The 24,817-nt window shown below is 44.0% G+C and overlaps 2 protein-coding genes across 2 annotated transcripts in view; one reads left to right on the forward strand and one right to left on the reverse strand.

Moving 5' to 3' along the window:
- The window catches only part of WDR62 (WD repeat domain 62), a gene marked incomplete at its 5' end in the record, with an annotated part of 54,122 nt that extends 31,674 nt beyond the window's left edge, over positions 1–22,448 (forward strand). Inside the window, 12 exons of the mRNA XM_063432350.1 lie at positions 1,533–1,654; positions 2,097–2,149; positions 3,145–3,369; positions 3,825–3,967; positions 11,558–11,658; positions 11,894–12,037; positions 12,741–12,855; positions 13,650–13,749; positions 15,162–15,213; positions 19,152–19,970; positions 20,257–20,342; positions 20,872–22,448. Of these exons, the coding sequence (XP_063288420.1) occupies positions 1,533–1,654; positions 2,097–2,149; positions 3,145–3,369; positions 3,825–3,967; positions 11,558–11,658; positions 11,894–12,037; positions 12,741–12,855; positions 13,650–13,749; positions 15,162–15,213; positions 19,152–19,970; positions 20,257–20,342; positions 20,872–21,117 (2,206 nt within the window). The remainder of the gene's footprint in view (positions 1–1,532; positions 1,655–2,096; positions 2,150–3,144; positions 3,370–3,824; positions 3,968–11,557; positions 11,659–11,893; positions 12,038–12,740; positions 12,856–13,649; positions 13,750–15,161; positions 15,214–19,151; positions 19,971–20,256; positions 20,343–20,871) is intronic.
- A 648-nt stretch (positions 22,449–23,096) lies between these two features.
- Positions 23,097–24,056, reverse strand: LOC134572995 (olfactory receptor 5V1-like). The gene has a single exon (XM_063432351.1). It carries the CDS (start codon positions 24,054–24,056, stop codon positions 23,097–23,099), a length of 960 nt encoding a protein of 319 aa, XP_063288421.1.
- Between the last annotated feature and the right edge of the window lie 761 nt (positions 24,057–24,817).

Here is a 24,817-nt window from a genome sequence, read left to right on the forward strand (position 1 = left end):
GCCACGTTGATCTGACAGGAATATAAAAAATATTTTGAATTCAGTCCCCTTAAAAAAACACAAGGAGTCATTTTCGTTTGTTCTAACTAGACAATAAGTCGTCAATTTTAATATTGTGTTGTTGTTGTACCAAGCATTTATTGTGTTAAGAGTGCTGAGCTCTGGCTTTTTTAGTGTGTATGTATATGTGTGACAGACCGCCTGGTACCTCCATCAATCGCTGCTTCCTAGTACTTGCGAGCACCGGACACCGTAACCACCGCGAACCCCACAAACCGCCGCTGCTTCCTAGTACTTGCGAGCACCGGACACCGTAACCACCGCGAACCCCACAAACCGCCGCAGCTTGGTTGGGGTCTCGCTGTCCTCCACCCACCCTGGACCTCTCCTAGTCCAGAGAGCAAAGCAAGCTGCTCTTACAATAGTGATTATAGCAATCCCCAGAGTGAATATAGCTCTCCAATCCCCCAAACATGAGCCTAGACTTCATGAAGGGTAAAACAAATCTGTTTAATGGTAGCCACAACTGGCCTTATATGCAGGTCCCCATGCAAGGGACACTCCCTCCTGGACCTGAGAGTAGACTACAGTAAAAACATGTACACAATTACATTGGCTCTCAGGTCCAGGACACTCCTATACAAAATAGGTCAATCCCTCCTCTATGCCTGAGAGATAACTGAGTCAATACTGTATTAAACTCTATTATATCCAGGCACAAAAAACACACACTTTTACAAAACCTCCAAAACACCTTAAAACACACAAAATCCCACAAAAGTTATATCCCCTGATAGTCCTGATCTGGGTGACCAACATATCCAAAAATCACCCAGATCAGTTCAGGGGTTCAGGAATTTCCTGGAAGTCATAATTTGACCGACCGCCCGCATGGTCCCGTGCCCAAATCAGTTCCAGAGAATCAGGGCTTGCGGTCAGTCTAGTTCGGTAGTAAAAAAAAAACGAACAAACTACCAAACGGTCAATGTTTTTTACCCTGGAGCTTGATCCTCTTGTTCGTGGGAACGTTTCCACCAAACAGCGTCTTTCTAAGTGTTGTAGAACCGAACACAGGCGATGCTGGAAGTCCAGCGGTGTTCGGGAGTTTTAGTGTCCGTTTTTCAGTTTCATGAGATTCATGCCCAAACACTGCTGCCTGCTTTCATGCGACCAAGATGGCCCCACTTCGTGGTAGTCCATAGGAATTGCGGCCACCCAGATGTACACTTAGAACACTGTGGTGGAAAGTAGCAATTAGGCTTAACAAGCTCCAGGGTGGTCTCCGGTTCGTGCAGCTGTTCGGTTCCTGAACCAAATCTAAAATCCCATGAACCAAGTCTGTTCACATTGTTTTTTAAAGGGCCCATAGTCTTTTGGTTAGAGGCTTGCCATGATGAGGCTCAGTTCGTCACAATATATATATTTAAATTCTCCAATTCATACATTATATATTGTAATATTTTGAAATAAAATGTGTTTAAGTTTTTATCCACAAATATGCAGCTCATTTTTGAATGTCCTTTTATATTTAGGAGAGACACCTGGATTACTCGATTTCTAGACGGTAGTCCTAAAGATGATATATTTATGGATAAAACCAGTGAGATTGGAGATCCAACAACACAGACCCCTTCCAAAGAAAGCTTTGAAGCAGGTGGGTGCCTTATTACAAAATGTTTGAAATAACTACACATACTTTTTACCTGTATTTTCTGCAAAGATCCTTTTTGAATTTTTGAGGCCGTTTGAATTTGGAGCAAGTAACCAGTGATGAAAAACCATTGAAACTCTAAATATTGTGGCCTCAGAGTCTGATAGGACATCACATGGCGTGACACAGGTTAACAGTTAATGCTCTATTGCAGGGTATACAAGCATCTCTCCCCATGCCTTGCAAGCATTATTGATGAAATAACATCTGGTGTGCCAAAGGTTGCCTATTACAGCTCTGTGGTTTGGTGAACATACAGAATGGCACACCAGAGGTGCACAATGACATCTGCATAAACAGGGCATAATATTGAATGGTGTTCCATACTATTACTAACCTGCAACAGAGAATACAATAAATGTCATTGTTTCACTTTGTTTTGTAGATCCAAGCTTCCTAAAGACTAATGGGAGACTTCCCTTGTGGGTGAGAAAGCTGGTTAGTATAATATCAAGCATTCACTTCTATCTTTACATTGGGATCATCACTGAACCTCACTGTAATTACATCCTATACGACGTACACATTTACAGGGCTACTCACTAAACTGGGAAATGATAGGAGTTTACAGTGAATTTCAACTATAAGAAAAGAAGCCAAACTGTAAATATTCTTCAGATATACGTCCACTTGGGTTTTTTTTTTTTTTGCATTCAATTTGAATTCCCAACAGTTCTCACATTTTAGTAAATAAGCTTGTTTCAGTTCTGCCTAAATATTTGTAGATTATATGATACATGCCATTATATTTTTATCCAAACATTTAATGAAATGGGATGTAGAGGAGACTTGGCTGCATTCATCTTTGGGCTAATTCCCTTAAAAATCCACCTATAAAATAAGTGTAAAAAGGGACGCTGTAGGCACTGTAATCACTTTGTCTCATTGAAGTGGTTGTGGTGCCTTAATCCCTCTGGTGTTGTACCCCTGGCATTGTTCCATTGTTTACTGTTAAACTGTTTTTAATGTGTATGATATTGAATGAGTTTCCAAGGCTCCCGTAACTCCACCCCCAGATAGAAGGTATAGGTCATGCTGCGGTTTCATTCCAATAACCCATAAGAGTCTTAGCCGATCAATACTGCAGAAGCCCAAGCAACAGAGAGAAACCAAACTGTGGGTGTCAGACTGAAAAGGATTTAACACTGAACAGTGGAACTACACCAGGGGTCTTCAAGCTCCAGAACCACTTCATCAATTGGATGAAGTGGTTATGGTGCCTTTTAAGGTCCAAACCTCTTTAATAGAATCTGTGAGCTTGATTGTAAAAGAAACTAACCCATTATTTGTCAGACACGTGCTGGCTTTTTCAGAGCACTAACAGCGCACCTAGTGTTACATGTCCGTGGGTCAAAAGATTTGACTTTGTGAATAGTCGGAGTTTCAGATATTTCTCGGCAAATATTTTATTTATTTTTTTAATTTAATGACAGGATGGAGACAATCCAGATCTCCTCAAGGTTAATACCCAGAATACATACCAACCGCGTGGGCGCTGGGCGCAGAGTGACAGCACCGTTACTATCCGAAAACTTTTAGACGCCGAAAGTGAGAGTTGCTTTTGCACCCCAGATCATGAAAAAACTGAAACCTCTTTCACTGTACATGCAGCAGAGTTGGAGGGTGTTGAACCCAAAAATCTACAGCATCTTCTGGAGGTGAGTTACACTGGAAGTTTCAGACTCTCTAGTTAAACCAGTGCTCTCTAACCCTGTCCTCAAACGTCACGCAACAGAGCATGGATGCAGGTGGGTCAGATGTTGTGGATGTCTTGTTCTCGAAGTAGGTAATGAATCATTGGTTTGATGCCTATTTGAAAGTTTGCTTGAGTCATCTCTTCTCTTCAAAATGTAGGTGCAATCTAATCTGTTTATATCTAGAAAGGTGGATATTTCACCATTTCATTGTATTTGTCATATCTTAATCAGTCCGGATTAGCTCATTTCTCCTGAGGAAATATTTTTTGTTTATATAATAATACATTTTTACAAATTTGAGATAATTAAAGCTTTCAAACATAAGCTAGGTTTGCCAGATACATTTTGCCACTTAACCTAAACATGGTAAAAAAAAGTCAATAATGCTTAGCCTGTTCCTACTCTCAAACTCTTAGCAGCTGGACGAAGGACGTGACCACCAAGTGTCCAATGGGACCTTTGTATTTGAAACGACTGAAGACGGTGATTTTCAGTCTGCGGAATCGAATGGAAGTATCTTCTACCCATCGTCTCTGCAGTTATCCCACCAGGAAGAAAGGTGAACATTTACATTGTATTCATTAGAACAAGGATAGTCAACTGTTCGAGCTACAGCCCTTGCTGAGCTAAACACCTTGCTTGTTAGTGAATAGCTAACCGCAATGCTTGCAATAGGGTAACTTGCCATTTTAACAATAAGGTGCCGTCAGGGATCTACTCTACTTTTACTGGTCCAGAAAATCAATTTTACTTGAAGGAAAGAAAACTAGTCCTTCATTGCTTGACCGTAAGGTGACCTGGAATTAGAGACATACTCAGGACTGTTCACTAAAGTGAGATTTGCCAGGAATTCAAAGCCAATTTAAAATTGCCAAAATATCCAAACTGGAAACTGAATGCACTTAGAGAGAATTTCTCCAATTTGGCTATTTTAACATAAATTGTTTTAATTCAGTTTGAGTTTATAGCAATTCTCCTTACAACATATCTTCCTACATGTCAAATGGACAAAGAGGGACACTTTAATTTATGGGGTGGGGGTGTGGTCAGGGACGTGGGCTGTTCTGGCTGCAAGTGGGGGCGTGGGCTGTTCTGGCTGCAAGTGGGGGCGTGGGCTGTTCTGGCTGCAAGTGGGGGCGTGGGCTGTTCTGGCTGCAAGTGGGGGCGTGGGCTGTTCTGGCTGCAAGTGGGGGCGTGGGCTGTTCTGGCTGCAAGTGGGGGCGCGGGCTGTTCTGGCTGCCAGTGGGGGCGTGGGGCTGTTCTGGCTGCCAGTGGGGGCGTGGGGCTGTTCTGGCTGCAAGTGGGGGCGTGGGCTGTTCTGGCTGCAAGTGGGGGCGTGGGCTGTTCTGGCTGCCAGTGGGGGCGTGGGGCTGTTCTGGCTGCCAGTGGGGGCGTGGGGCTGTTCTGGCTGCCAGTGGGGGGGGGGGGCTGTTCTGGCTGCCAGTGGGGGGGGGGGGGCTGTTCTGGCTGCCAGTGGGGGGGGGGGGCCTGTTCTGGCTGCCAGTGGGGGGGGGGGCCTGTTCTGGCTGCCAGTGGGGGGGGGGGCTGTTCTGGCTGCCAGTGGGGGGGGGGGGGGGCTGTTCTGGCTGCCAGTGGGGGGGGGGGGGGCTGTTCTGGCTGCCAGTGGGGGGGGGGGGCTGTTCTGGCTGCCAGTGGGGGGGGGGGGCTGTTCTGGCTGCCAGTGGGGGGGGGGGGCTGTTCTGGCTGCCAGTGGGGGGGGGGGGCTGTTCTGGCTGCCAGTGGGGGGGGGGGGCTGTTCTGGCTGCCAGTGGGGGGGGGGGGGCTGTTCTGGCTGCCAGTGGGGGGGGGGCTGTTCTGGCTGCCAGTGGGGGGGGGGCTGTTCTGGCTGCCAGTGGGGGGGGGGCTGTTCTGGCTGCCAGTGGGGGGGGGGGGCGTGGGCTGTTCTGGCTGCCAGTGGGGGGGGGGGCGTGGGCTGTTCTGGCTGCCAGTGGGGGGGGGGGGCGTGGGCTGTTCTGGCTGCCAGTGGGGGGGGGGGGCGTGGGCTGTTCTGGCTGCCAGTGGGGGGGGGGGGGGCGTGGGCTGTTCTGGCTGCCAGTGGGGGGGGGGGGGGGGCTGCGTGCCACTCCAGAATGTGTTGCATAGTGGCAGCTTGGTGATATTTTTTGAAGTCAGGGAGTGCTAGGCCTCCTCTGAACCTGGGTAAGCACATCGTCTCATGTCGCAGTCGGGATCTCTCCCCTCTCCAGACATAGCTTATAATCGCAGTTTTCAGGGTCGAGAAGAAGGTTCTTTGTAGTGCCAGTGGAATGGTTTGAAACAAGTATAGAATTCTTGGTAACACATTAATTTTGAGAACTGCTATACGCCCATGCCATGTGACGTGCGGGTATGCCCATCTTTCTAAATCTGATGTAATTGTCCGTAGCAAGTAAGCAAAGTTGTGTCGGTAGATATCCTGGGGGTCGGTGGTTATCCATATACCCAAGTATTTCATCCGTTCTTCACGCCATTGAAACGGGAAAATAGTGCTCAGTTCAGTGTATTCATTCGATGGGAAGGTCACATTCAGCACCTCACACTTTGACAGGTTGAGTTTGAATCCTGACAACTTACCATAGTGTTCCAGTTTCGCGAGTAGGCAAGGTTTTGTAATTCGGGGGCTAGTGATGAAGAAGAGGAGGTCATCTGCATAAGCGGCCACCTTATGTTCCGAGCCCTTCCATGTGTAGCCATGAATGTCAGGATTGTGTCTCACCGCCTGTAGCAAATGCTCCAAGGTCATTGCAAACAGAAGAGGGGACAGAGGGCATCCCTGCCTCGTCCCGTTATTAATCTCAAAGCTGTCGATCAGCGCGCCATTGACCCGGACCGATGCCCGAGGCTTGTCATACACAGCGGATATCCACGACATCATCTTCTGTCCCAGTCCCATGGTGTTTAGTGTAGTCATCATATAAGACCAGTTGACCCGATCAAAAGCCTTTTTGGCATCCGTGGAGAGGCTGAGAAGGCGATCTTTTGCTTTCCGTGCTCGATCTTGTATTGAGAACAGGCGTAAGGTGCTGTCTCTCTCCTCTCTTCCAGGGATAAACCCTGTCTGATCTGCATGAATGATACTCGGTAGCACTCGCTGTATTCTGGTGGCCAACACTTTAGTTAAAAGCTATGTGTCCACATTTAGTAAGGAGATAGGCCGATAACTGCAGCAGTAAAACCGTGATTGTGGCTGCCAGTGACTCCGCGCCAAAGCGTTTCCCCTCCGTGATGGCATTAACGGCTTTCGTCAGCCAAGGTAGGAGGGTTGCGGAAAAGTCTTTGTAATATCCCGCTGGGAACCCGTCCGGGCCCAGCGCCTTCCCTCTCTTAGTGTTCTTCAGGGCCGCCGCTACTTCCTCAACGCTGATTGGTTCATCTAGCAGGGTCGTCGTGTCCGAGTTGATCTGCTTGCGTACATTATCCTATAGGAAAGTCCCAGTAAGCTCAGTGATGTCTAGTCCTGATGTCGTCTCCGTCGTTGTAGTGAGGTTGAATAGCCGATCATAATAACGTTGGAATTCGTTTGCAATTTCTTCCGGGAACGACGACGTTGTCCCTCCAGGTAGGCGTATTTTGTGCACTCTTGTTCGTGGAGTTTCCCCTTTCAGGAGACGAGCCAGGTATTTACCTCCTTTATTAGCGTGAAGGTAGAAGAAATTTTTGGAATACTGTAGGGAGCGATGATACCTGCGCATGATGAGGTCCCTCCACTTGCGTCTCGCGTCCGTCAACTCCTCGTGGGTGGTTGCCTGTTGCGTCTGTTTGTGTAGGAGTTCCAAAGTCGAGATGGTCCCGTATAGTTCTGCCATCTCCTGCATGACCACTTTCCTTTTGCGGGAAGCTATTCTGATGAGCGCGCCTCGGAGGATGCTGTTGTGCGCTTCCCAGATCGTGATTGGTGATGTATCTCCCACGTCGTTCTCCTTAAAATAGTTGTCTAATGCCCGTGTGATTTCCTCAACCACCTCAGGGTCTCGGAGCAGGGATTCGTTCATGCGCCATGTCCAGCGTGCTGGCTTAAACAGTGGGGATTCTAGTTCCACCATCACCGGGCCGTGATCCGACCAGGTCGCGGGTCCTATGGTAGCTGAACGGAGGCGTGGCAGACCTTCTTGTTGGAGCAGTATGTAATCGATACGTGAGTAACGACCGTGGAGAGCTGAGAAGTGGGTATAGTCTGACTTCCGGATGTAGTGCTCTCCAGCAGTCGACAAGCCCCAGTTCAGTCATTGATTTACGTATTGACTGGATACTCGAATGTGGTAAGCAGCTATGCCCAGTTGACGCATCTAGCCGAGGGTCCAGTGGGGAGTTAAAGTCGCCCCCCACTATGAGCGCCCCCTCCGAGAATCCCCGTAGTCTGTTCAGCGTTCCCTGTAGGAATCGCGCCTGGTTCGTGTTCGGTACATAAATTGACACCAGTGTGTAGAGTTTGTCGGCAATGGTGCCTTTCAGGAAAAGAAATCTCCCCTGCGCGTCCGACATCGTGTCCAGTTCCTTGAAGTCCAGTTCGGCAGCTAAAATGATGGCCACTCCCGCCTTGCGTCACGTGGGATGATTGCTGAAGGAGTTGCGCGGGTAATATTGGTTCCGCAACCTCGGCGCGAGCCTTCCAGGAAGTGAGTTTCCTGGAGCATAGCTACCAAAACATGAGCTTTCCGTAGGTCGCGTAGCAGTTGTGTGCGACGCTCCGGGACGTTCAGGCCCCGGCAGTTAAGACTTAAAACGTGCAGAGGGGTAGATTGATAAGACATGGCCATCGCGGCAGGTGTCTCCAGGCACGCGGAGACCTCCAACCCGTTCCACTGAAGGAGTCCCCCTGCTCCCACCCCCAGGCGCCGGCGTCTGGCGACGCGACGGGACCAGAGGACCGGGAGGTGCAAACTCAGGCGAGATAAGGGGTCACTGCTGTGATAGTAAGGGTATGTTAGGAAGTCTTCTCCCCTCTTCCCCCTAGGTCTGTATGTCGTGTCGAGTTGTGAGGTCCAAACTCACGTCAGATCCAGGTGTGTCGTCAACTTTCAATGCAGGTGGTATGCCGTGAATGCAGAGTTGGCGCTAAAGTAAAGGAGGGGGTCGCCAGGAGAGTAAAGGACACAGAGGGGGAGGGAAGAAAAAGTATGATGCAATAAAATGGGGATAGAGCCAAATCCCCAAGTAGAGGTGCCTCCCGTAAAGTAGATGAGAAAAGAAAGGTCACCTCGGAACCTCCCTAAAACCACCTCGGCAAACAGACCGAGACGTGCACCCCCGGGCGCTCCGCCGTCAGGGAGAAATGCACGACCCTAAGTTGGGGTCCGTAGCTCCCTCCCAGACCGGGAAGGGTACGTCAGATAAATGTGGTGTCTAAGTGGTAACCACTGTTCCCGCCCCGTCAGCCCCACAACCCCATGGGGACGTCACCTTGTAGGATAAATATGGAACAACATATATGCATATCAACATTGTAACATTTAGGACATATGATAACAATAACCTCTAAGGGGGAGTTCCTCTTGGTGAGGTTGGTTGCATGTGTTCCTCTCTACACCACTGCCCTCACCTCCCTTGTCTCCTCCCTTCCCCCGAGGGGTTTCCCCCCCTATCCGTCAGTCTTCGTGCCCTCATGAAGTCCTCTCCTACCCTGTCGCGTCGTGTCATGTGGGCCTGTCAGTCAAAAGCACATCTATGAAGGCCATTCGACGGTCGTTTCCCTATCAGGTCGTCCTCCGCCCACCTCCCGGGAGCCCGTCACAGGGTATCAGAGGCGCATATTAGTGTAGGGGCGCTAGCCTCCCGTCCCTCTCGCTTGCCCCTCCCTTGTCTTGTCGCCTCCCGTGTGGAAGGGTTGAGTAGTATAGTGTGCAGTCATGTACGCTAGGACATGTTATGCTTACAGGTGCCGTGGAGGCAGACTAGCTATCAGGGAGGGTATATACCCTATTAGCGGGGTGTTTGGCATAGGCAAGGTAACAAGTGTGCATTAAACATTATCATGGTATAAGACATATGTGGTACGACCAGTAATGTGTGCTCGGCATCCGGGAACCGTTCAATGGGTACACAACGAGCCTCTTCCGGGGGTCTGTTATGGAGTTCTTCCAGACTACCATTCTACCCAAGCAGAGGTGTCCCTTGTCACAGCGAGTAAGAGACCCATGTCAGGAAGCCCCAGATAATCATGCCGCTGTGCTTGGTATTTCTCCCTTTCCCCTCCCCAGCCGGTCCCCCTCCCAACAAACGAAGATCCAGTGGGGTGAGTCCAGTGTCCGCGTCGGATCTCCTGTCAATAGGTGTAATTCCAGAGGAACTGGAGCGCGTCAAGTGGCAGGGGCTGTACCCATCACCACCGCCCGAATCCCATGAGGAACAGAGGGTTCCGAGCAGTGTAGGTCCGTTTTCCTGGGGTAGTGTAGGGAGTGCACCTCGGGGCAAAAATAGAGGCGAGCTCCAAAGCGTATCCCCGGAGGCAGGCAGAGGGGTCCCCGATGTTTAAAGTATTAGGAGTGTTGGGCTGGAATGTGAGAGCCTAGGGGTGAGAGACCTCATGAAAGGGCTGCTTAATGTTCCGGCGCCTCCAGGGCATTACGCCTGCGGGGGGCCGGTCCTCGAGGGTGGTCCTCCCCCCGTCTCCTAGGTGCTCGCTGTGGTCGGGGTCTGCCCCCCAGTGGATCCAGTACCCAATCTGGTATGGGTATCGAGGGTAGGCCCATTTCCTCCAAAAATCTCGGTATCTCCTCTGGCCATCGAACCGATGCCCAGCCATTTTGGTGGCGGGCAAGGAGGGCAAAGGGGAAGCCCCAGCGGTAGGGTATTTTCCTCTCTTGTAAGGCCGCGGTTAAGGGCTTTAGCGCTCTTCGAGCCTCCAGTGTAATTGGTGAGAGGTCATTGTATAGGGAAATCGATGCTCCCCCATATTTCCAGGTCTGTTGGGAACGAGAGGCCTTCATGATGGCGTCCTTCTCTTTGAAAGAGTGTAAGCAGCATATCCGGTCTCGGGGACCGTCCTCCGGCAGCCGGGGGCGCAGGGCTCTATGGGCTCTGTCAAACTTAATGGTGCGTGGTGCGTCTTCTCCCAGTATCAGCCGAAATAGGCCTGTGAGATTTTCATCCATATTTTCTTCTCCCCTGTCTGGTTCAGGGATCTCGCGGACCCTGATGTTACACCTGCGCCCCCGATTATCTAGGTCCTCTACTGTCCGTCTCATGGTAAGTAGTAGCTCACCTTGGCGTGTTAAAGCCGTGTCCGTCGCTGTATGCCTCACGGCATGCGCCTCCTGCGTGCGTTCCACTTCCCGTATTCGGCCTGCCTGGGCCGCAACCTCTGTGCGGATGCCCGCCATTTCTGCCCTCAGAGCATCTTGTATGGTGGTGGTGAGGACCAGAAGGTCTGCCTTGGTGGCCATAGCAGTGGCTAGAGAGCGGAGTTCATCCCCAATCCTCTCCAACGCTGCACCATGCGGCTCCCACGGAGATGAGGCCGTCGGCGCCATGTTGGATCCGCCTGCCTCCCCGCTGTTGTCGGCTGTAGGCTGGAGGAACCTGACCATCGGGCCGTGTGGGTGACCCGCTTGGGAGCCCCTCGGGGTTTGGGGGGTATCAGTGCGTCGGTGGCGTCCCATTAGTGCCTATGATCGCTGTGTCGGGGCCGTTTTAGGTGCCGGCGGAGCGGAGCTCACAGTTTATGCGGCCATCTCGGTCTCAGCTCAGGCCACGCCCCCCTGGAGCTGTTATACACAGACACATTACTGGGAGTATTATTGCTGTGAAACTCTTATACACTCAGACACATTACTGGGAGTATTATTGCTGTGGAGCTCTGTTATACACTCAGACACACCAACAGTATGGAGCTCCTAGAGAAGAGGGCCATCATGAACTGACCTTCCTAAATAGGGAGACTGGAGAGGTTATGCTATAGTGAATACCCTGCTTAATAGAAGTGTTTAGTTATGCGAATTACAACCTTGTGAAGGCTTGATAAAGGCTAATGTAGGGTCAAAACTTTGTAGATCCATCGTTGGTAAATTACTCCTCTTTTCAATACACAAGTGCTACATTTTGGAGTTGAATGTAAACGGTTGTATCAGATGTTGCGCTCAGACAGTATTAGTAGCAAACTTTGTTCTTGAATCGCCATTTTTTTTATAACAGTTTTCTTGTTGCCATTCAGTGACTTTGCAGTGGAAGAACATCACACATTATCTGAAACATTTGACGTTGGCGATGGCACAAGTATGAACGAATTCTTCTCAAGCACTCTCCACGATAGAGGTGATTCTTCACAACATGTAGCCGTTATTTCTACCCAAGATGGATGTGTGTGATCTCCTTCTGAATGTAGCGTATTGGTCGGTTTGGGTCGGCTTGTCTTTTTGCTACATAGAGTCCAACAGTCTTTTTAAATATTTCTGTCCCCTGTCTGTATATGTTTTACCTAAAGTGCCATAGAATTCAAATCAGATTAGTTGACTTTCCTTTGGCTTTTAATTCCCTGTTGCTTTGGAAGATGGCGATTCGTTGATGTCAGATAGCTGCTCTGAGATGGATTTGGAAGATAATGACGTACAGGAAAGCTTTCATCCTCCTTCACCAAACCAAGAGCAGTTCTTACTGGATCATTTTGAAACGCTGAATGACACGTACGGAGAAGGTGACCATATATCAGTCTGCTCTCTACTGCAATGTCTGTGATAGTTATATGTAGGCCAGCACCATGCTTCAAATAAATCATGGCTCTACAACTGTAGACTAGAGATGCCAACCTGCCAAAACTGGGGCTTAACAAAAAAGTTTATTTTATTATATTTTAGTGGGATTCACTTTATACGCATTTGGTCATTGAATGGCGCGTTGATAGATTACATGTTGCAGTTCAATTGTCCACACTCACTGCTAACTGATGCACTGTTTAAAGGAAAATCACCTTAAAAAGAAGGAAACGTATATTTAGAATACGTTACTGCCTCTCACAGCAGCCCTAGGGAATTTTGTTCTGGTTTACAACGCTTCCATTTTAGGGGACATTCTACATCCTTGTCGTTGTTTTTCAGCAGTTACACGGGTTAATTTTGCTGCACTATGGTGTACATGTAATCCTGTATATACTGTTTATTACGTTATTGGAGAAGTAATGTTGAGTTCAATAAAGAGGTCACTGCTCACTGGGTCTCTCCTCTCCAAGTCCAGTTTCCTTTCATGGGCAGCTATGGAGGAGAAACAAGTGGAGCAGGTGTTTGGAAATATTTGGAAGGCTTCAGTGATTGCATGATTTCATTGTAGTTATCTTAGTAACAGTTCTGTTTCCTTCCCAAAAGCAAACCTAACCTTTACTTTGTGTCATTATGTAACTACAGAGAGATTTGATAACTCCTTAACGGACCTGAAGCCAGATGATGATGACAGCGACTTGTTTGTGAACCATCGTCTGAGTATTACGTCCCAGTTTCTATCTCATTATCAGAAGAGGAGGTAATGTCTCTTTCTAAACAGGACAGGTCTGTGTCTGTGGGTAAACCGGTAGCAGCTAGAAATATTTATGGAAATGAGATATTAAAAACTTTTATCATTCTGAACAGCTGGACAGAGACTGCTGGAGGTAACCAAGATGTTTATGTCCTGAATGTTTTAACAAGTTAAAGAACCCTCAGGAGTTTTTATGTAATGTTGATAGAGTTGCTGCCGTTCTTGTTCGACGTGTGCTGATTTCCTCCCTTTGTGTATATAACTGTTTATAAACATATCTATAAAGGGAATAAGGGTCTCTGTTTGTAAAACCGTTTTGGATTCATCCTTTGAGTACAACAGAATTGTATTATACCCCTCTATTAGGCTGCAGTGATCAGATGTCTAGAATTTCCAGTTTTCACAACCGGTTCCACTAGATGTTTAACCTCAACCAAATTACTTGTTTTCCACAACTAGGGAACTGATAATTGACAGTGTGATCACCTTTTATTCTATTGCTGATTACAGCCAGGTATAGCTCCAAAATGGTCACCTCATTAACTGTTTTCGAGCGTTTAGTACATAGACCATTTCTCCGTTTCCTTTTGAATTGTTTTTATCATCTTCACTCCATTATACCCACTCGGGGCTTATCTACGTCACATTCAATAAGTATTCAGTCAACGGCCACCAGAAACTCATCAGATTTGCCATGGCCAAAATAACCATTGTCAGAATATGTCAGTCTGTTAATACCAGACCCATGGAACACATTGTTTATTAAAATCTAATTGGCTAATACTTCTTTTAATAATCAGACATGCAGACAACCATCTTCATATTGAACAACCAACAATATCTACTACAAATGCTCCAGTGGACACAGAAAGGGAATGTCCGAACAAAAAGTCTAGTGAGGTATGAGATGTCTGATTTTTGATCTAGTGATTGTGAGCATACACGCTGTCGAGTTATGTCTGTACTCGCTAAATACTAAAGATACTCTAATTTATAACACTCTCTTGCTCACAGTCTCGTTGTTGAACATCGTCATTTCTATTTATTAAAGAGCAACTGTCAAGATTATTTTGCTAATTTTTAAATTACCTGAAACTTGATAAAGTTTTTAAAAATGTTTGTAAATGTCACTTTTTATCTGGCTGATGTTGGATCAGACTCTACTGTTATCTGACCAACTGCTGCTCGACCAAATTTGCTGCTACCTGTTCACACGGAGAATCACAGCTGCAGCAAGTTAGGTTGAGCAGCAATTGGTCAGATAACAGTAGCGTCTGACCCAACATGGCCGCTCAGGCAGGTAAAAAGATATTTTCTCGAAAATATGAATATATGCCACTTCACCTCCATTACATGTAACAAACGTTTGCCACGCACTGCTGGAGGAGTGTGGAAGCTGGCCTCCTGCCCACCAACTATGGTACAGGTCTGAGACCCTGTTCGGGAGTTGCCCAGCCGCCATTAACAGCTTTTCCTCGGTGCCCTTGGTTCGGCACTTTCCCTTCTCACAAACGCTAGCTTCCTGGCGTCCATTCGCTTGAACAAATCCACAATGTTCCTCGGCTTTACTTAGCCGCAACCGCTATGGAACTAATTTGGGCATGAGGACTTTATGATTCACGGTCACCTCAGCGGTACTTAGCCACAGATTTTATGGAACGGTTTTCAGCTAGGTGACCTTGCAGTCACACTTTGCGACCCGCCAGGAGATGCTTTTTGGAGGGATGGTGTCTGAGACTAAGGGGAACAAACACTCCCTGAGATCCAGAGTTAGCACCCCATATTGGGGCTGCAGGAACTCCCGGAAGTTGACCGGCAAAAGCACCAAACGCTCTGGAACTATTTTGGGCTAGGACCACAGGTGCGGCTGGTCAGAACTTTGCCCCTACACTACATGGATTTGGACAACTTGGGCACTCTGTTCAGGGCTGTTTGGGAATGTAGGACATGTGGGGTTATTGTATTTTTTTGGGGTACTCTTATGTTTTTCTGTTTGGCTCTCTGTTCCTGAGAGATAAATAACTTACCGGTCTTTAAATCCATTATCTCCCAGTCACAGTTCCAGCTAGGAAGCGATCCATGGTGGAGATACCCAACCTGGGTACAGGGAGCTCCGCTACAGTAAAAAACGTTTAAAAAAAAAAAAAAGGGGGGGGGGGGGACATTTGGCAGTTGTCCTTTAAGAACTAAAAAAAAAAAAACTTTGAAAGTAAAATGTTCATTAAATAGTATGTATTCCAGTTTAGTAATTGGATGTTTATTGCCCCCAATGAATAAGTATGTATTTGTTCCTCTCTTTTTTCCCATTGAAGAAACGTACAGATAACAGGTTCTCGGACGGACTGGAGAAGAGGAAGTCTACAGGTAGCTCTTTATCTGTGTGTTGATAATTGTAGACTTTGAGAAACAAAAATCTCTTGTATTCGGCACAAAGGTCTTTCATGATATTGATTATTGATTGGTAAAAAAACAATCATGCTTTTTCGTAGAAATGTTACAATAAATGCATTATTGTGGGGTTTTTTTTTAACAATTATGTGCAGTGTAGGTGAAAAGGACTCGATATTATAAAATCCAAACTTATCCTAAATTCTAATGATTTTCATGGACAATAGTGTTATGACATACGAAAATCGGACATTTGGACACAAATTTACAAATACCGAAATCTACTTCAAAAAGATCAATACCAAGGGATGAACCTTAACACAACCCTTACTGAGATGCCGAATATGATGTAGACTTTGTGATAATTTACTATTTAATTAGAGATCATCAGTTTAACTGCATTAAAATGGTAACCAAACGTAATCCAGATAGAATTTCTAATACAGTCCAGGCATTTGAGAAATCGAGCGAATCCTCCTGGGTTTTTCTATTTCATCATCTAGTCTTTACATGCCAGGTGTGTATACGTGTCTGAATGAACGCTAATATCATTCTAATTAAAGCTTGTTTAATTGCATTATATTTATAAATGCTACCACACTTTGAATATAACAAAGAGGTTAGTAGATTTGGTCTAACAGAGACCAAAGACTAGTATCAAGCCTAATCATGGTTCATTTTAACTTAAAGCGGCACTGCCACTGTTTGGAGACTTTTTTTCGAATATGCAAAATCCCCCTTCGGTGACGACACCGTTGGGGGTCCGGTGGCCGAGGGGGTTAGATAAAGGTGAGTTTACTTAGATGAATCTGACCCTCGCGGGCACTGACGTCACTGCTGTACTTTAATGCAAGCATTGAGGTATATGGATTTAAAGATACAGCCAGTTCCCTGCGGCCGGTGTCAGATTGACACTTAGACTCTGCCTTGGTTCAGAGAAAGTCAGGCAGAGTAGAATTACAGAGACTTTCTGTATATCTCTTGACTGGGTTGGAATTTCAGGGAATTTATTTGTTTAGTTTTCTTTTTCCTTGTTGTATACTTCGGTGTGAAATATTGTGAGATCCTTAACAAAGGATAGTTTAAGCTGAGTTGCACTGGATCTTGGATCTCATAACCCTTTTTAGTCTGAAATTGTAACTCGATTCAAATGCGTATTGTGCCACCTATTGCCGATTTGTGATTAAATGTACCACCAACAGATCTGGTAGAAATACCATATTATTATGTCATTAAAGGCAGCCTGCAGGTACTATAGCCATTTTATCTAATTGCAATGAATATTGTGACTAGAGTCCTCTGGCACTGTCCCTCTACTCAGTGTTAAATCATATTGAGCAGTTTATCACTAAATAAACCCGGCCCCCACTGGAGGTGTGGCTAAGACAGAGATTACACACTACCTTCCAGCTATACCGAGTCATTCTAGCATTGGATGCTGTAAAAGGCTAATGCGGTCAGCTGACACGATGAGACAATCACAGCCACCAATTGCTGTTCAGGCTAATGCTTCCTCATTAGCCCAAGTAGCATAGAAGGGGGATGGGTTACCAAGTAGCATAGAGGGGTGATGGGTTGCTATAGACATTAAAATCATTTAAAATGTTTAACGCTGCATGAAAATATGGAGCCAGGGGACTGCAGAAACTAAACCAATTCAATGAGATGAAGCATTTACAGGGCCTGCAAAGTCCCTTTAACTCAAGTGGGAATGTTTTAGTTGCATTATGGAAAGTGACACTAATAACCATCAGTACTCATGGGTGCATTGTATACCTGAACCTTTACCCGGGTCATTAACAAACCTTTCAACAATATTTACTGGTTATAACACTCTACTCCCTTATAGATACGGCCAGGCACACAATATGTAGTCTTCTCCTTATGTCCAAGATTTTCTGTGTTTTGGCCATCGTTGAACTTGTTGAGCCATGATCTGAAGCAAATCTCTGGGGTAGCTCAAACCTGGAAAATAGGTGGTTAATCCATAAGGTTTAACACATTTCAGCAGAGTTGTCTAAAAAACTTTCTCTCCATTTTGGTGATGTAAAAAACAATAATATTTGGATCTTGTAATACCTTTTTATTGGACTCACCAAATTTTTTAATGACAAGCTTTCGGGAGAACCTCCCTAACTCAGGTCTAAGGCATTTCTGAGCAAGACGACACAGAATTTGAAGTTGAGTTGGGATACAGGGGTTAAAGTGACATGTGTAGATAAGACACAGGCTTGAAAAAAATTAAAAACAATTCTTGCAGAGGGTCGTAAATATCTTGTGTGAAGATCAGAGTACAGGGCGAGAGAGAGAGAATAAAAAAAAAACACGCAAACAGTGCAGAAGATGGTGCTAAAAGGGGAGAGTAAAAACAAAACCATTACTTATATTAAGAATTGCATGAATTCCCATCCAAGAACTACAGGATATGCATGAAGGCCTATATCCAGCCTACACAAACCCTCTGCGAGAATGGAGTCTATTTTCTATCAAACCTGTGTCTTATCTAGGGATCGAGCGATTATCGGTCTGGCCGATATTATCGGCAGATATTCTGTATTTTCAGCGGTATCGGCCAATTAAGATACCGATATTGCCGATAATACATGTCATGGGCCCGGCGGTCCTGGTATGTATAATCAGCAATGTCCTGGGGGGGCCCAGTAAGCGCTTACTTACCTTCCCTTCAGCTCCCCTGTCTAAATCTCGCGAGTCCAGGGCCGTCAGAGCGTTGCCACGGGTTACCATGGCAACACTCTGCGCGGCACGCTGGCCACGAGATTTAGACAGGGGAGCTGAAGGGAACGATAGTAATAGCTTGCTGGGGCCCCTCTGCACAGTCCATGCCACCGGACCACCAGGAAATGCCATAGACGCCCTCCCTGGCCAAGTAAGAAGCAGGTGGGGGGGAGGCTGAAAAAAAATAAAGCTAAATTTAATATAAAAAAAAATTAAATTAAATTAAAAATACCTCCCCTTCCTCCCCCCCCACCCCATTTTACACAAATTACATACCTACAAAAACACACAATCACACACACACACTGCATTCATTATATACACACTACACAAACGCACTGCATTCACTAAACACACACACTCTGCATTCATTATATATATATATATATATATATATATATATATATATATATACACACTACACACAAACTCACTGCATTCACTATACACACACTACACACACACTCTGCATTCATTATATATATATATATACACACTACACACAAACTCACTGCATTCACTATACACACTACACACACACTTTGCATTCATTATGTACACACTAAACAAATACAAACTGTATCCACTACACACACACACTGCATCCACTACATGTGGCATGTATATTTTGTGCATTAACCTTTAGAAATAGTTTTTTTTTTTTGTTTTTTTTTTAATGGTAAATGTAAAGAATATCGGTAAGTTATCGGCCTGAAAGTTCACAGATTATCGATATCGGCTCTAAAAAAATTAATATCTGTCGATCCCTTGTCTTATCTGCACTCATGTACAGGGAGGTTCTCCCGAAAGCTTGTCATTAAATAAATTCTGTTAGTCCAATAAAAAAGGTATTACAAGATACAAATTGTATCTGTTTTTTTACATCTGCATCACTGGACTAATACGGCTACAATCTCTACTTATCCATCTTGTTTATATATACAAAAGATGATTGACATTTCTTGATTGCCTGCAATTGATTTGGCTATTTTGTAAGCTGTTTAGTTCCACATGGTTAGACAAATGTAAAATGTTTCTATAATTTGCCACAATAGTTTGCAGACATTATTCTTTATTAGATTGTTAGTTTGTTAACAATGCTTATGTATAGCATAACTTTGAAACGGTTATCAACTCTACCCTACAAATATTTTTCTCATAATATACGTTCTTTGCAGATTCATCAAAACCAATACCTAATATGCTGAAACTGACGGTCAATGACAAGGCAGCAATGAGATCTTCATTTCCTGGTTGCTGGTCTAGCAAAAATGGATCTCTAAATAAATCCAGTAAAGGAAGATCATACATGGAGGCGACTGCTAGCTCCAAGGCCAAAATATTCCGCAGCATATCAATGGGAGACAACATAAACACGTCCCAAGCTGAAGACCAAAGGAAGGTAACTAACATGACCAGACCAGTGTCTAGTGAGGACTTATTCTGCTTGGAGAAGAACAAGCCTCATGAAGCAGTGGATCATCCAACTAAGCTAAATCCAGCCTCCATGACACAAAACCAGATGTCATTTGCAAGCCATGAACCCAAGGAAAAGTCTACACTCAACACCACTAAAATAATTTCGGATAACCTTTTAATGCCCCCACCGCCAACTTGTGGAATCATTTCGCGTTTAAAAAAGAAAGCCAAATCTGTCAGTAACTTGGCCAAACCTTATGGCAAAGATGAACAAAACAGCTGTGCCCTGAAATCCAAATGGGATTCTTCAAAAAGTGTTCACTCAACTGAAAAGATGTCGGAACATCCAGATATCCCCAAACGACGGTATTCATCTACATACAGAACCGCAGACTTGCCAGACTACACCCGAAGGTTTTCTGTAGCGGAGATTCCAACCCATGGAAGTTCCTCTAAACTTGTGAATGGCGTCCCTCTTGCCCAGTCACACGTAGAGTCCCCTCCTTGTGTCTCGGCTTCAAGTTTAGATACGTCTACACTTGGAACATGTCTTCCCTCCAGTAACCATGAAAAATCCAGTAAGTATTCTACTGTATCCTGGCTTGTGTTGGGGTCAGGGAGAAACATCCTTTGACCCATTTTCAGTGCACAATTGTGAAGCACCTCTAAACCTAAAGACATATACACTGAAGTAGGTTCAGTGGACTTCCTACATGTAAATATTTGATCTCTTTATAAAGATAAATCCTTGCTTTATTTAACATTTTTCTTTAAATTGTAAATTATTTAATAATTCCTTATGCATAAAATAAAAAAAAAATTATGTTTTGAAGAAACATTTATAACATTCGATTTGGTTTCTAGCTGTCAAAGGTATGCAATCCAAAGTTGAAGCAGTGGTTGAAGAACTTCACAGAACATTTCAGAAGTCCCTGAAGGTTTATAATGAGGTAAGCTTGGGTCTTTACTTTCCTGAAGCCCTCACCAGTACTGATTATCAGCATTTGGACTGTCAGAACCCCCATAAAAAGCCTATTACAGCATGACTCTTAGAAGCATTTTACGGTGGCTACAAGTGTTGTTTAACTATTTAAGATTAGTTACGAAATTGGTGTCCTGTATCCTCCATGCTTCTGTTTTTTAGATTTCATGATACTTTATCTAAATTTCTGTAGCTGCATAGTCTTGAAAGAATTCAAGACATATCAAATTGGTATGTTGCTCTCCTTAGCAGTAAACTGGATTAGGAATGAAGCCTCAAAGAACAGGCAAAATACATGGGCCATATTGTGTACCTCTGTCACTGATATCTACATTTCGTTTTTCAAAATTCAAGCCGCCAGTTTAGATGACCACATATTTGTGGGGAACAATTAGAGAATAAAGCCCCATTAGTTTCAAAGGCTCCTCCTACATAGATTTCATTAGGCAAAGCGGTGTGATTGTTGGCATCTGTAATGAAATTGTTCCTTCTTAAAGATCGAAGAGTGCAATGGTTCCCCCGAAGAGAAGATGAGGCTGAGGTCTTTGTTCTCGAGTGCTTTCCACCACATTCAGAGTGACATGGAGTTGGTGGAAATTGGACAAAGCTCAAGCACATTGAACGACCATGACCTGCCAGAAAGTAGGCGGAAAGCCAAGAACCCCACTCTTCATCTACTTGAACATTATTCCGAGATGATGTTATGCCTGATGCGAAAGAAAATTGACAACAAGTGTTTGTGATATGAACATTTTTCTTTTACTGTATTTTATGAATTTATTCTTAAAGTCCAGCATCTCGACACCGTGTTCTGGTGCAGTTTAGAAGCCCCAGTGTGAGACAAATATGGCTAAAGAAGTCTTTCATTGACCCTTTTCCTCCAGTTCACACCAAACAATAAGGTACAGATACTGTATGCCTTTTAAGTATTATTTCATAAATGTTTGACTGTAGCAATTTATCTGAAATTGCATTAAAATATTGAACTCATAGTGTGTGTACATAGAGGAAATCATTTAGATTTATCAATAGCAAAACAACTCCTCTTGATTTGAGCTAAATAAGGCAAATATTGGGAGGCTTTGTTCTCAGCTCTTGGTGAGATGTTAAATCATACACCCCATCAGCTAATGTAGGAAATTCTATATATTGTACCAGTGGAACAGGCAGCGTCACTTTACATCAGGGATGGCTATTTGGAACTTGAACTGCTATGAAATAAAGGCTGGCTGAGCGTTATCAGAAGCTTAGCAGACATTTGGCTTCATGGAGGTGGTATTGTGTAGAGAGAAAAGAGCTGCAGTACTCGGACAGAACGTTTCTGGAACAAACATGTAGTTAAAAAGTAGACGGCTCAACCACACCCTGGGCTAGTCAAGCGTTCACTAAAAATAACAAAATAATCGCACATAACGTTCCCTCTAAGCGCTTTTTGTGAGAGGTCCATCATTTAAAAAGTAAAAGTGTGCATTAAGTAAAGTGCAGGATATGGTTATTCTAAACCGTCACAATTTAAAGAAAAATTTAAAAGCAAGGATTTACCTTTATAAAGAGATAAAATTCAGGAGGATTAGCCATGTCTTAAAGGGGAACAGTCAATTTTGTTTTCTTTTCATATTGTATTTTCAAAATTTAGCAAATGATATTATACTGCAGATCAGGCAATATCCCTGAATAGATGATTGTATTTCATGTCTGTTGGCATCTTGGCTCCTGACAAGCCTCCCTGATGGCTGGGATTGATAGTATTTTAGTTCCACCAGAGTTCCTAGTGCACTTAATATAAATTGATCGTTGGGACTGGATAGAGTTAATAGATTCAAATTAACCAGGGCCATTCTTCTACTACCACGTGTTAACCGCAGTCTGTCAATTCATTCTTTCACACCTTCAACATACATGTAATATATCTCTGTATATAAAGAGCAGACTATCTATCCTAGATAAAATATATTGATATTCTTCGCATTATCTGAGTAAAACTGATCATTCTGAAATTAATTTATGCAGGTCACACTTTGCAAACTGTGCCAAACATTCAGTTTTTCTGAAATTGGTGCAAAAAGTGTTTTGTGTTTTTTTTTGTGCAAAATAACCGTTAAGGCAATATTAACAATATTATTGACAGCTTTCAAAACACCGTTAAAATCTTGTTACAAAACAGAAAATCTAAATAAAAATGTGTTTAAAATTTTCTTTGCTTTTTTTCTTTTTTTTATGTAAACAATAACATATTTAATTTATTTTAATAAATCACCAGTTATCTTGCCAAATAAATATAAATGTTGGTTTACTGCAGGAAAACCCATCAGACAATTCACATGACGCTTTGTCCGTTTTATAGTCAAATTAGCGTCTGCTAATAATGTTTATACTGCTTACAGTGGTTACTTTGAAATGGTTTTCGGCTATTGTTTGAGAATGTACATAATGAATGCTAAATGGTAACAGGATCAAACATTGATTTTAACACCATCAGCTTTAAATGCAAATCCCCCCGTTGTGTGTGAATATCCAAAGACTTTAAACTTACTATATGTAAAAGGTTTGAGCTACAGCATGTTAATATTGCAAAACTGCATTAATCTCACCAAGTTCTTATAGGGCTATCCCAGTCTACCTCCCAAAGAGTAACACTCTGAAATTCAATAAAAATACCATATAAACGTTTTTTTAAGTGTAGTAGCACAATTTATTGTCAATGATGGATTTAGGTAGTCTGCTATATCCATAACTTCGACACCTGATAGCGTTTTAACACACTTGTCAGAGCACGCTTCACATCTTTGTTTTTCAAACTATAAATCAGAGGGTTTAACATGGGTACAACTGCCGTGTACACCAAAGATAGCAGTTTGTCTGAGTCCAAAGAAAACATGGAGGTTGGTCTGAGATATAAACATGAAAGGGTAACATAGAAGAGGATGACCACAGTGAGGTGAGAAGAACACGTGTAGAAGGCCTTTCTCCTCCCCGTCGCCGTTTGAATACTCAATATTGTTTTTATTATACAAACATACGAGATGGAGGTAAGAAGAAAAGGCGTTAGACCAGAGAATGCCGCCTCTGTGAGAATGGCGTGTTCCAACACAGACGTATCGCTGCAAGAAAGCTTCATGAGTGCTAAAAGGTCACAGAAAAAGTGGTTAATGGTATTCGATACGTAGCATGTGAATCCATAAACGATATAAGTGAAAGGTATTGTATCCAAAAATCCCAAGATCCAGCATGTCGCGACCAACGCAATGCACACTCTATGGTTCATCAACGCTGTGTATCTCAGCGGGTTGCAGATAGCCACATATCGGTCGTAACTCATGGCCGTTAGTAGCAACAGCTCGATACCAACTAAAGACATGAAGAAATATAACTGGATGAAACATTCAGAGAACATAATACTGCTATTACCAGAAAGGAAAGTGAAGAGGATCCTGTGTAAAGTTACGGTTGTGTACATTAAGTCTAAGCAGGACAAGTTGCACAAGAAAAAGTACATTGGCGTGTGGAGCAGAGGATCCATAAAGATCAGGAAGAAAATGGTCACATTCCCTCCAATAGTTAGCAAGTAGATTATCAAAACAAGCATGAAGACGATTGCTTGCATCTCTTGATATTCTGAAATGCCAGCGAAGATGAAATGTGTTAATCCAGAGGCGTTCTTCAGATCTAACCTCTGTGCCATGTCTGCTGATGAAACAAACAGTGTTTTTAAACATTTGGTGTGAGAGTGTGTTAGATTGGGAATTACAAGGCAGCACGTATCTTTCACTTGGAATTCAAGTTAAAAATGATACTTTAGATGCCCGGAGTGTATAAACATCTCGGAGGAAGTTCTGTAGAACACGATGTATCCGTACAGAAAAAGGGAATCCTTAAAAACGCAAACCCTCAATAAAACCGGACTAGTTGCTGTAGCTTTCAGAGACTGCCAGGGGGCCCATACTCGGATATTATTGCGAATAGCTTTATTTGAAACTTTTGTGTTGCCAAAAACTACAGTGTGGAAATAAATAAAATAATTCTGCAATAGACGTCTGTCTAATCTAATACTACTATAAAAAAAATGACATTTAAAACATTTTGGCAGACAGGATTACAGTGATTTTCCAGGGTAGGATAATCTACGAGGGATTGTAAAAGGATATTATTAATCTCTGTGTTTGTTGTTTGTGTTTCACTTGGGTACATCATTCAATGCACTATTGTCTTAAAAATAAAACGAATTACATACAGGGAACTCGTTTCACCACTTATCAGTTATTACTAACCATAACAGGTAGATGTTTGCATTGAAAAGAAAGCGTTTGTTTGTGACAATACTGCTAAAAAATATTATAGCATTGACATCACTGAGTCTAATTCTTCCGTGTGATTAGCCTCTACACAGACCCTGTCTCTGTCTGCAAGGAATACGTCCCATATGATTGTGCAACACAACGAAGA

This window comes from Pelobates fuscus, chromosome 9 (genome assembly GCF_036172605.1).
Source record: "Pelobates fuscus isolate aPelFus1 chromosome 9, aPelFus1.pri, whole genome shotgun sequence".
Classification (NCBI taxonomy): Eukaryota; Metazoa; Chordata; class Amphibia; order Anura; family Pelobatidae; genus Pelobates; species Pelobates fuscus.

Bases quoted from the DNA above. Each gene is read 5' to 3' on its own strand.
- LOC134572995 (XM_063432351.1), bottom strand. From the start codon at position 24,056: ATGGCACAGAGGTTAGATCTGAAGAACGCCTCTGGATTAACACATTTC.